Source organism: Macaca mulatta, chromosome 3 (genome assembly GCF_049350105.2).
Source record: "Macaca mulatta isolate MMU2019108-1 chromosome 3, T2T-MMU8v2.0, whole genome shotgun sequence".
NCBI lineage: Eukaryota > Metazoa > Chordata > Mammalia > Primates > Cercopithecidae > Macaca > Macaca mulatta.
In genome coordinates, this window is record NC_133408.1 from 150511177 (window position 1) to 150524123 (window position 12947).

The following is a 12947-nucleotide window of genomic DNA, read 5'->3' on the forward strand; positions in this document are numbered from 1 at the left end:
CCTTCGTTCCTTCCCTCCCTCCCTCCCTCCGTCCTTCCTTCCTTCCTTCTTGCCTGCCTCCCTCCCTCCCTCCCTCCCTCCCTCCCTTCCTCTTCCCCCAACCTCTTTTTTTGGGGGGGCAGAGTTTCTCTCTTGTTGCTCAGGCTGGAGTGCAATGGTGCAATCTCAGCTCACTGCAACCTCCGCCTCCCAGGTTCAAGTGATTCTCCTGCCTCTGCCTCCCGAGTAGCTAGGATTGCAGGCATGTGCCACCACACTCAGCTGATTTTTGTATTTTTAGTAGAGACAGGGTTTCACCATGTTGGTCAGGCTGGTCTCAAACTCCTGACCTCAGGTGATCAGGAGGCCTCCCAAAGTGCTGGGATTATAGGCATGAGCCACCACACCCGGCTGTCAAGTGCTCTTAAAAGAAAAGGTCCCATTCTTTCATCCTTCCTGCAACTCCAAGAATCTATTGTTTTGTTTTTTACCAAAGAAGTATTATATAGGGGAAAAAAATCAGAACAGGTATGATTAGATACTAAATTGCTTAAAATGTCCATTTCCCACATACATTACAGAATCTAAAATCTCTGCCTGGTTAAATGTAACTTTTGTTTCTCCTGAGCCATCCCACCCATCAGGATCCACAAGCCTAAATCAAAGTGGACAAACCGCAGGTGCTCAAAAATGTGTCTTGAAGGCATAGATAAAAAGCTTTGCATGATATAAAAACATAAACTTTACTTCTTCTCCTTTACTTTTCATTGGCTTTTAAAAAATGGAAAATTTTTTGCACTTCATAAATTTTAATATTCATTTTCCACACTTTTCAAAAAACATAACCTTTACTTTTTCTCCTTTACTTTTCACTAGTTTTTAAAAAGTGAAAAAATTTTTGTACTTCATAAACTTCAAAAGGAATTCTATGGAATTTTAATATTCTATATATCATCACTTTCAAACCAACAGTTCATTTCATTAATAAATAATAGTTCTAATGCTCATTTATTTCTAAAACTATCACCTCCTATTAGGCATATTTCCTTCACAAAACACTCTGGGGGCTAATATTTTATCTAATAAGGTATCAATAAAATAAGTGATTGAATTTGCTCTTTTCCAAATGACTTAGAACTAAAAAGAACTCATATTTAGTATAGCTCAAAGTTTCCATTCTCAGAAAGAGGCACTCTATCATAAATAGCTTCTGAATCTGAATTATTCAGTTATGCTTCATAGTCCCGGCACACAAATTGTTCACAAGGTCACAGTATGATCACAAACCTAAAAATCAAAATACATTTATACATCTTAGAAAAGTTATGTTTGCCTTGAAATGTATAAGCCAAAAGTTTTTCTTCTAATGTCCTTTGGTCAAAGTAGCTAAAATAAATTATATATTTTAGGTGCTAAATATATAAATAATTTACTTTAGGTTTATTTTTAGATACTAGAATTTCACAAATCACTATGCAGGAAAGAGTGAAAGTCTCTTGGTTGCTCTCAGTTTAAACCTAGATAAAAATGATAGAAAAACTTCAAAGTGGAAAATGTACAAGCTAACTGGAGGCCATGGAAAGAATCACATTTGTGTTTTCAGTAAATGGAACATATTATCTAGGAGAACAGTTCAAATATAATTACTAATATTTATAATAATCGCTGCATGCATTTTTAATTGAAGAGTCTGTCAACGTAGAGTAGTTAAAAATCACTATTAGAAATGTCACAGCTATAGATACATACAAATACAAATACAAACTTTACTTTTTATGTGCTTCCATTTTAAAGCAGGCAGAAAATTTGTCACTATCTACGATAATCAGTTATTTTGTGTGCTGGTGAAGAACATCATGGCTACAATAGAAAATGTATTCATCTACATAGAACCAGGTGTCGTAAAGGAAAAGACACTAATGTCTTTCACAGAGAAAGAAATTACTGAAAGAAATGCATAGAAAATATTCTGAGCAATTATAAAGCAACACATTAGAATCACGAAGTCTTTATGATATAATCCAGTAAAATCAAGTAGTAATATGCACTGAACAACACTTCCAGACAATTATCAAAATTTTAAAGTAAACTTATGAAAGGTATTTATCACACTAGAAATGCAAACTAAAGTCATAAATTGGCAAATCCGTATCATGAGACGATAGGACATTTTGTATCATTGTGCAATGATCATAAACTCAAGAGGGTTAGCATAAAGATATTTCAGAGAGACATCATACATAATGGAAATATTTCATACCCAATCACATCTGTGATGAGAGAGACATAAAATGGTTTTTAGGTAATCTTTTTCACTTGCGAGTTGCTACAAAATTTTGTCACAAGAGTCACTTCTACACTGTAAGCGACCTAAAACATTTCCAATCTGTTTATTTCACTTTAGTATACCTTACAAAAATTATATTATATTTTTGTAATAATTACTATTCAAAGGCAAGAAAGGGTCTTAGTAGTATTTATTATCATCATTGCAACTAGAAAAAAAGAAGTAGGAGTAGTTTCCTAAAGTTATCTTCCACACAGTCATATATGTTTATCCAGCTCTAGCTCTATTACTGTACTGTCAGCCAAAGATGAGTCAAAGTGGCTGCTCCATTAGTGACAGCAGGAGTGTGCCCTCATACTATGTGAAAGAAATTGTTTTATTAGAGACCACCAACATTAAATTTTAGAAAAAATTATATGGATAAAATGTTTTTCACAAACATATCTAAAGGTATTCAACTTTACAACTTATACAAGTTGAATATCCCTTATCCAAAATACTTGAAACCAGAAGTATTTCAAATTTTGGATTTTATTTTTTATTTTGGAGATTTGCACTATACTTACTGGATGAGCATATCTAATCCCAAAATTTGAAATCCAAAATGCTCCAATGAACATTTCCTTTGAGTATCATATTGGTGCTCAGTAATATGAGAATTTTGGAGCATTTCCGATTTCAGACTTTTAGATTAGGGATGCTCAACTTACATATATGTTAACAAGTACAGATATGTTTACCTTTAGGAAAATCTAATGAGTGAAGATCCAAGCTTTTAAACACACTAGATAATGAGAAGCAGGTGTAGTGCCAGTTAACTAAAAGATTCTTCACTTTTTATTATGAGCTATTGCAGGAATTCATAAATACAGAATTTCTGTATACATTCAACATGAAAAACTCCCAAAATACCAGTTTAGTCTCAATTTTATGGAGTGCAAGCACGGAATAAGGAATGTCTGCATGTCTACTATAAACTCAATAATTCTAACATTCTACTTATAAAGGGTGACAGATTATGCCATTCCAAAATATGCCACTTTGACATGAGGATAACTTAAGCTAAAGGCACTTGACAAACAGCAGATGCAAGAAGGGCATTCTAATCTTTTCCTTTTCTTCCTGAAAGCAGGAGACACAATTTTTCATGTGAAAGATGCCCTTCCTGTACCAGGAGAAAAAAACATTATTTCATGGGAAGTCATGGCAGGGGGCACAGAGGGGGTTCTGTACCAACAGACCTTGTTAAAATGTGTTAAAATAATTATCTTCCTTTAGCCTCACCACATAATTTAGTTACTTTTCCACAATTAGGTCTCTTTGTTCAATCTAACATAAAAGCATGTACGTTTTTCCACCTGTTGGGTCTTCATTTCTTTATGAGCGCTCCTGTGCCACCTAAAACTTATCTTAAATTTGTTGGCTTTTCTCCTATGACTCTGTCTTATGTCAATTTAATTCTCAGGCCCCGCCGGGACCCTAAGAGGGTAGAGGTAAAATTTGCTTCCTGTACATTTACTAATATGATTTCCATTACACTTGCATTTTAAACTAATGATTTAGAAAACTGATGCCTACATAATGTGTACAAGACCTAAACATCAACTGAAAATATAAGCTACAAAGTATTCCCATGGGAGAAAAAAAGATCTTCCAATTTGGAATAAGGTAGTTGGCCAAAAGCATTTTTTGGAACTTTCTTGAAGTGTATGAGTTTTTTTTTCTAAGAAACACATGTGCACACACATACCTACATACACAGTAATAGTGTACTTTATCTATGATACTTAAAAGGAAATTTTCGAACATAAACTATTCCACTATAAAATTCATGATCAGTCTTGGCTGATATACCTGAATAACCTATCTGACATACTTTTGTTCTCACCTTTGAAATCCAATTATATCAACAAGAAGATAAAAGATGACTTACCGGCCCAAAAGAATTACTGTCAAAACTGTGTCCATGATGATCACCTTCAACCCAGATGTGACCACGGGGGACTTTGACATACCGGTTTTTGTGTCCTATGGTTCTGGAAATAAACAGTGTAACCACTGAGATATGAATAGAAAAGAGATCAAACTGTTGAGCATACAAACTCAGGAATGGCAAAAATATTATATAGATGTTACAGACAGGTTAACCATGAAGCTTCTCCATAATTTCATTTTTAAGGAAGATGTGGTTAGAGCCCTTTGAATCTATTCACAGTATTTTTTTTCTTTTTATATTTCTACAGGTAAGAATTTTGTGCTTAGAAAAAATGTATTGACACTAAATATAATGTGTTTAATATAATTCACAATATTCTAAATATGTATTTATGAAATCCAATAAACCCCCCCAAAAATACAGATCTAACTTGGTTTTTTAACATTTACTTTTAAGTTAATATTCAACTTTTCCAACAGACTCACGCACAACTACAATCTTCATTTTTTGCAGTAAAACTTCTCAAACCAATGGACAACACTTCATAACCTCTTAATACTCTAAATTTCAGCATAAGAAATAAAGGAAAGAACATAATCTGGATAACTTCTTATTAGATAAAAACTATCAATATCAGTTGAAAATTTTTAACCAGCACTAAAGTATTCCTAAAAATGAAAATTTTTTAAGAATTGTGAAGACTAAAGATCAATGATACACATGTTGCAAAACATTCTATATTCTTAATGCTGGCAAGGAAATGGACTAAGAAAAGGCTATCTCACACAGTTTTCGTAGCAATGTATAATAGTATAATGTTTTTCCCTGTATTTCCATTTTAGGCAACTTTTTGGTTCATTTTTAAGATACTAAAATGTTTGTGTCTTTTGACTTAGTTATTCTACTTGTAGAAATCCATTTGAAAAATAAAATCAGAAATACAGACACATTTATTCACTACAAGGGGTGTTCAAACAAGGCTTTTTATAGCAAAAAATAATAATAACTTACCTAAATATTCAACAACACAGAATTGGTTCAATAAATTATGATACAACCAACTAAATGAAAGAGACAGGCTTACAATAAAGTATTATCCTAATCCCATAATAAGAAGTTATTTTGGGGGCAGAGACTGCATTTTTTTTTTTCTTTTATCCCCTAAAAAGCTCAGGAAAACACCTGGCCTAAAGAAGCTTCTCAGTAAGTGTTGGCTGAATGAAGGAATGAATAAATATCACCTCCAAGCCTGCAGAGTTCAGACACTGAGCTTGGCATACATACTGTTCTTTGAGGTGGTGTCCCTTTGAGACTATTTTTATTAGTTAGCAAGTTGTATATGTGCAGAAGAATACATTTAAAAAAACTAAACATAAATTGGTGCTACAGAAACTGAAACTATTCATTACCTAGGATGGTTTTTAATTTTCAAGATAATTTCAGTGTTGAATTACTTTACTTTAGATCAGTAAATCATTCATGCAAGGAAGCAATATTGTGGCTATTAGAAGCCCACAGTAAGTTAATGACTGCTGTTTATTTTTAATTACTATTGGGAAGAAAGTTTTCAGCTTTTTAAAGAAAAGTGAAAAACAAGTTGAACACATCTTACCATCATATACTCTGTAATATAAGTGTTCTTCAATTAAAATCAGTCAATTAGTTCCTGACATCACTACAGCTTTTATTATTAGACTGCTTCTAAGAACTAATATTCTACATGAAATGTTAATGACAAAGAAAATATCCTTTTACTTAATTGTTGGCAAGGCATACTCTCCAAATCAGTCCAAACGTTTGTTCACCTTATTAAGCTGGGTATTTTGGATAAATGCTCAGAAAGAAAACAATTACCAATTTTGTCTCTTCAAATAACCATTCAAGAATTACAAAGGAAAACCAGCATAAAATTATTTCTGCAATGACATGGTGAGTTTTAAATCAAGCATATTCTTCCAGAAACCAGAAGAGTGATATGAAACCAAGATTGAGTTTTAACGTCATGTAAGCCAGGATACTTGTGATAGAAAGCAACAGCATCCTAAAAGACCAGTGACAGTTACACGTTTCCTTGCACTGACCATCTTATCTGAAAAATTTTAATATAGCCTTTATCCTATTATTTTCTAGCTGCTTACAGTGCTTTATTTTTCTTTATTGAGCCTGCTAACACTTGATATACATTTATGGGTTTATTTGTTTATTTTTTATTTCCCTCCACTGGAATGCAATCTTTGGAACTTTGCCTTTTTTGTTCATAAGAGTATCCCCAGAGTCCAGAACAGACTGCACAGAGTACTCAATAAACATTTGTTAAATGAATGACTAAATGAATGAATAACTGAAGAATAAAAAATACTGTCATAAAGGCAGAATAATAGAGTGGAAAGTATATAGGTTCTGGAAACAGAGTAGACCAGTTTTGATCTTGATACTATTACTCACAAGTAATCTTTTGCAAGTTACTTAGAGTTTCTACCTCTATTTCCCCATCTTTAAAATGGGAGAAGACATACCCTAACTTAGCAGTCCCCATCCTTTTTGGCAGTAGGGACTGATTTCATGGAAGACATTTTTTTTTTTCATGGACCAGGGTGGGTGGGGGAAGGTTTTGGCACGATTCAAGCACATTACATTTATTGTGCATTTTATTTATATTATTTTTAAATTGTAATATATAATGAATTAATTATACAACTCACTATAATGTAGAATCAGTGGGAGTCCTGAGCTTGTTTTCCTGTAACTAGATGGTCCCCTCTGGGGGTGATGGGAGATAGTGACAGATCATCAGGTATAAGAGTCTCATAAGGAGCATGCAACCTAGATCCCTCACATGCGCAGTTCACAATAGGGTTCACACTCCTGTAAGAATTTAATCACACGGCTGATTTGGTAGGAGGTAGGGCTCAGGCAGTAATGGGAGCAATGGGGAGTGGCTGTTAGTACAGATGAAGCTTCCCTTGCTGCTTACCTCCTGCTGTGTGGCCCAGTTCCTAATAGGCCACAGACCAGTACCAGTCCATGGCCCAGAGACTCCTGCCCTAACTGGGCTGAAATGAAGGTTAGTAGTTAGATGAAAATAAAATGGAAAGATTGTTATACAGCATACACTCTGGAGCCAGCCTGTCTTGGCTTTTGTATCTTACTTAACATTTTCAAGCTTACATGATCTGCACAAGTTGATGAAACTCTGTGTCAGTTTCCTCAGTTACACAACTGGGCAAATAACAATACCTAACTCAAACAATTATTCTATAGATAAAAGTGGCATACATTAAAAACTTGATAAGTGGATTCTCTTGTAGTTGAGACTGTTTTTAATTTAAGTAAAGCACTGAATATAGTTCCGATGTATAGTTAGAACCCAGTAAGTGGTAGTTTTTATTGCTATTGTCTTCCTTTGTCCATTATTTTCTTTCATTTTATAAGTCAGAATGTGTTCAGCCTCTGTCATCTATTAGCATCAGTTTTTTAAAATTACCTGAACTACGCTTCAGTAATTTCCTCTCCCGACGACTGCACTGTAACTACAGACTATTTTTAATGGTACAATCAATCTTTTTTCTCTTTTGCTCTTATGTCCTTCTGGGACACTCTAAAACTTACATGTAAAAACACTATTTGGGTTCTGCATATTCAAATATGCAGGGAGTAGTAGGGGAAAGTACAATCTATTTGTGTTTTTACCTACTAGTCTCTTGTATATTTGAATATTGCTATGCTAATACAGAGTGGTTTCCTAGATACCAGACAGATTTGAAAGAACACTTAGAGCTATAGAAAAACCCTGGTAAAATTCACGCTGTATCCCAGTGCACATTCTGTTTCTTGGGTTTCAATCTAACTTTTTAAAGAATAATCCAAAGTAGCTTTAAAAAATATGATGTTAAAATATTGGGCTGGTTCTTTTTAGGACTGCCAAAGAAATATAATACTCCTAATAGAATTTCTCTAGAGAAAGAATTTTAAATAGCTTTGTGCTCCTGAATTCACATAAAAGAAAGACAAGATAATCTTTTAGGTGATTTAACAGTTAAGTGAGGTGTCAGCCTACAAGGTTGTATGTATCTATGGCTTGCAAATAATTTTGGTTTTGACAGTCAAAAATGAGCTCTGTATGGTATTCTAACTACCTGTCTAAAAGAAAAGGCATTTTTAGTACTACCTTTACCAAGACAAGTTACCTAGGTCTTATAAATGGAATAAAGAATCATTGCCTCCAATTTGATTTGACCTTGAAAACAATATTTTTAAGTCTCTGAATCTTTTGAGTGTCATCGGGTGAATACAAAAGTATTGTCTAGGTAATTCTTGTTACCACAAGAAAGAAGGGAAGAACTTATTAAAAGTATTTCCCAAATACGCACACACACACACACACACACACACACACACACACACACACTCTCTCTCTCTTTCCTTCTCTCTCTCTTAAGTAGGTCACTTATTTATATTAATAATTCATGATTGATTTAAGGTATTCTTATCTATTTTTCAAATTATTCTCTTAGTTTTTCTCATTGTCCAAAGTAGTGGCTGCCCTGAGCGTATTTACTGCTCCCTGGATACTAGATCCATGGTTTTCATTGTCTTGAAGGACCAGAAGTCAGGGGCTCTGGACTCAGAAAGATCAGCAGTTAGAACTAGGTCTCTTTATCACTGTTAACAGATAGAACCAGAAAAAAAATCCACCATCAGGAAAGAAAAATAAAAAGAACACTTGCCTTTGTAGTGTTGGCCTCTGAAAGAGAAAAAAACTCTCTTTTGAGAATCTACCTTCTGCTCTCAAGTGAAACTAAGGTTCAAATTCACACTACTTGGGTAGTCTCACACAGTTAAGAATCAACTTTAATCGGCCCCAGGCATCTGGCAGAGAATAATCCCTCAAATGTGGTTTTCAGGTTTTCTATAGATAAATCCCAGCCAACAGGAACCCACAATCCAAAATTACAAATCTCATTTGGAAATACCCACCTTAGTGAGTCAAGACAAACAATAAGTAGCAAAATTAGACTCCTGCAAACTTCAAATACTGGATTTATGAATATACATGCTATATTTAAATACTTTTAAAAGTATAAAGGGAATTAAATACACGAGTAAGGAAGAATATAATATTTGAAAGATAGACACTTGAAAAATAACCAAATAGACATTATAAAAATTAAAATATATAACTAAATAAGTGGGTTAAAAAGCAAATTACTCTGAGATAAAGAAAGAAGTAATGAACTGGAGTAGAATTCAATACAGAGCACTAAAGAAATGGAAAATATTAGAGACATTAGAAAGATATGGGAAGCATTGTAAGAAAATGTAACATCAGTGTAATCAAAAATCCAAAGAAAGAGAATAAAAAGAAACAAGGAAGAGATAATATTTGAAGAGATGGTGGTAGAGGATTTTCCCGAATTGATGAATGAATAAATGTGCTGGGCCTCAGAAATTGATAACCCAAAATATGGCACTTTGATGTGTTAAACTGAAGAAGCCTCAAGGTCTCTCTGACCTCCTTCCACCTCCTGTTTCTCAACCCATTGTCTCTCCTAAATAAAGCTCATGATGAAGCTGTTCCCTGAAGTTCCCTTATCTCCCTGAAGTCCAGACTGGCTCAGAAGAAAATGGTTACCTCTGGTCCATTCCCTGAGTTTTCATTAACTCAACTCATATCGCAGGAAGAAAGTCTGAAGTCTCAACATACCTGAATAAACTTTGGTCACAAACCATCGTCTGCTTTGTGGGTCCAACTTGTCTCACGCCATTGTATGTTCAACCCCATTGAATTCCCATAAAAACCATTTACTACCACCCTAAAATTCTCCACACTTCCCCATCTCCCTTCCGCCTAAAAAGAAGGGTATAAAATGATCTGTACTCCATTGCCTGGTGTACTCGCTCTGTGACTGAAGCCTCCATTGCACTTTGTATGACTTCACTCCTATTAATCTGCCTTTTGTCAGTTACTTTTCAGTCAGTTTTCAGAGGGCGAAGGGGAAGTTTTCCTTTGACCGCTACAAATGCAGATTCTGCAATCAGTGCAAATAACAAGTAAAAATCGCACCATCATATGTTGTAATGAAATTGTAGAACACTGAAGTCTCACTACTCCCAACCGCAAATTCTGAAAAGCTTCCAGAGAAAAAAACATGGACTACCTTAAAAAAAAAAAAAAAAAAAGAAAGAAAATTAAATTGACAGTAGAATTCCCTTACTGGAGCATAATTTGCATGAAATAGAATTCAGCAATCTTAAGTATACAACTCAATGAATTTAAAAATCAACGGTCACATAATCCCTATCTATATCAAGATACGAAACACTTGAGTTACCCAAAAAAGATTCTTCATGTCTCTCTGCGAGCAAATCTGCCCCACCCTCATCCTTGGCTTCAGGCAATCCCTGTTATGCTGCTTTCTGTCACTATGGTTTTGCCTTTTCTAGAATTTTACATACAGGCATTCCTTGAAGATATTGTTGGTTCAGTTCCAGATCACCTCAATAAATAAATAAATAAATAAATAAATAAATAAATAAAGCAATATTGCAACAAAGTCACAGAACTTTTTTGGTTTCCTAGTGCTTACAAAAGTTATGTTTATATTATACTGTAGCTTATTAAGTGTGCCATAACATTATGTCTAAAAATACACACCTTAATTTAAAAATATTTTATTGCTAAAAAATGCTGACAGACACCCAAAACGAGCATATTCTTTCAGGAAAATGGTGCCAATCGACTTGCTGGATGCAAGGCTGCCACAAACTTTACATTTATAAAAAATGTAACATCTACAAAGTGCAATCAAGGAAAGCACAATAAAACAAGGTGTGACTGTAAATGGGAACATACAATATGTATTCTTTTACTTCTGGCTTCTTACTTTAGTCTAATGCTTTTGAGATCAATTCACATTGTTCAAACAAAAGTAGTTTGTTACTTTTTTTAAAAAATAGTATACTATTATATGAATGTACCAGAATTTATCAATCAATAGTTCATGAACATTTTAGCTGTTTCTAATTTTTGACTTTTTACACAAATAATTTCAAATTATATTTAAGAATCAGGGGGTACGTGTGCAGGTTTTTTACATGGGTATATTACGTGATGCTGTGGTTTGAGATTTGAATGATCCCATTACCCAGATAGTGAGCACAGTACCCCAGATTCTTGAATATGAACACTAAAGCAGCTATGAACATTGCAGTATAAGTACAACACATTTTCATTTCTCTTCTACAAATGAAATGGTTGGCTCACCTGCTAAGTGAATGTTTAAACTGTCAAACTGTGGTCAAATATCCTATTTTTAAAAGGAAAAAAATGATTATTTTTCTTTTTCTTTTCCCCCCACCTCCTACTTAGTTCTTAATGAAGGCAAATATAGCCTTTACCTTGTCTCCACCAGGCATGGCAAGCTTATCTATGAGTTTGCTTAGAAGTCCCGGAGACCCTACCTTGAAGCAAACCAGGTGCCTCCAGAACTCTCTTCCACCAGGAGGTAGCCTCAATTTACAACCTGCCTCTGCCCACATTGGCACCAACCAGACCACCCGACAGGTAAGACATCCGAAGACCCCATCCCTCCTCACTCCCTCCTCTACATGTTGTTCATGCCAAGTCCCCTTTAAAAGCCCGTGCCTTCTTGTCCTGAAGACTGAAGTGGTACCCTCAAGGCAAGAGCTTGTAATACCTCCCCCAGCTACCTCTGGAATAAAGTTATTTTCTGTCAGATCTCATTATTGTTAATTAGACACTGCAAGGGGTGAGCGATGGGACCTGCGTTTGGTTACAGAACTGTTTTCCAAAGCAGTAGGACTAGCAATGTTTAAGCGTTTCAGTTGTTCTACATCTCACCAGCACTTGATATTATCATTCTTTCCATTTTAGCCATTTTAAGGGCATAGAATGGTTTTACTTTGCATTTTCCTAATGACTAATGATTTGAGCATCTTTTCATGTATCTGTCATTTGCATATCTTCTTTGGTGAATTATCTATTCAACTTTTAAAAATTAAATTCAGTGATTTGTCTTATTACTGAGTTGTAAGAATTCTTTATATAATCTGGATATAAATTGTGTATTAGAGATGTTTTGTAACTATTTTCTCCTAATCTGTGTGCTTTTAAATTTTTCTTAACAGTTTTTTTCTACAAAGAATATACATTTTTTAATTCTGATGAAGTCTATTTAAAACATTTTTCTTTTAAAGTACATGTTTTTCAGAAGAAATTATTGCTGAACCCAAAAATTACAAAGATTTTCTCCTGTGTTTTCTTCTTCTGGTTTTATACTTTTAGGCTATTTATAATAATTTTTATGCAGTCTGAGATATCGTTCAAATTTCAATTTTTTATATATGGTTATCCAATTTTTCCATTTTTTGGAAAAAATTATTATTTCTCCCTTGACTTACCTTGTTAACTTTGTTAAAATTAATTTGCCCTAGTATTAGTCTATTTTCACACTGCTGATAAAGACACACCCAAGACTGGGCAATTTACAAAAGGAAGAGGTTTATTGGACTTATATTTCCACGTGGTTTACATTTCCACGTGGTTTGGGAGGCCTCACAAACATGGAGGAAGCTGAAAGGCACATCTCATATGGCGGCAGACAAGAGAAGAGAGCTTTTGCAAGGAAACTCCCGTTTTTTAAAACTGTCAGATCTCATGAGACTCATTCACTATCATGAGAACAGCACAGGAAAGACCTGCACTCATAATCCAATCACTTTTCA

General features: G+C 34.4%; 1 protein-coding gene across 12 annotated transcripts in view; it reads right to left on the reverse strand.

The window, feature by feature from the left end:
• IMMP2L (inner mitochondrial membrane peptidase subunit 2) overlaps positions 1-12947 on the reverse strand; it is an 870942-nt gene that overhangs the window by 208097 nt on the left and 649898 nt on the right. For 10 of the 12 annotated variants that reach the window (XM_015134720.3, XM_077994804.1, XM_077994807.1 and 7 more), the window contains one exon: positions 4200-4302. The exons of the other annotated variants lie outside the window; for them this stretch is intronic. In XM_015134720.3, the coding sequence (XP_014990206.1) occupies positions 4200-4302 (103 nt within the window). The remainder of the gene's footprint in view (positions 1-4199; positions 4303-12947) is intronic. 12 annotated transcript variants of the gene reach the window in all.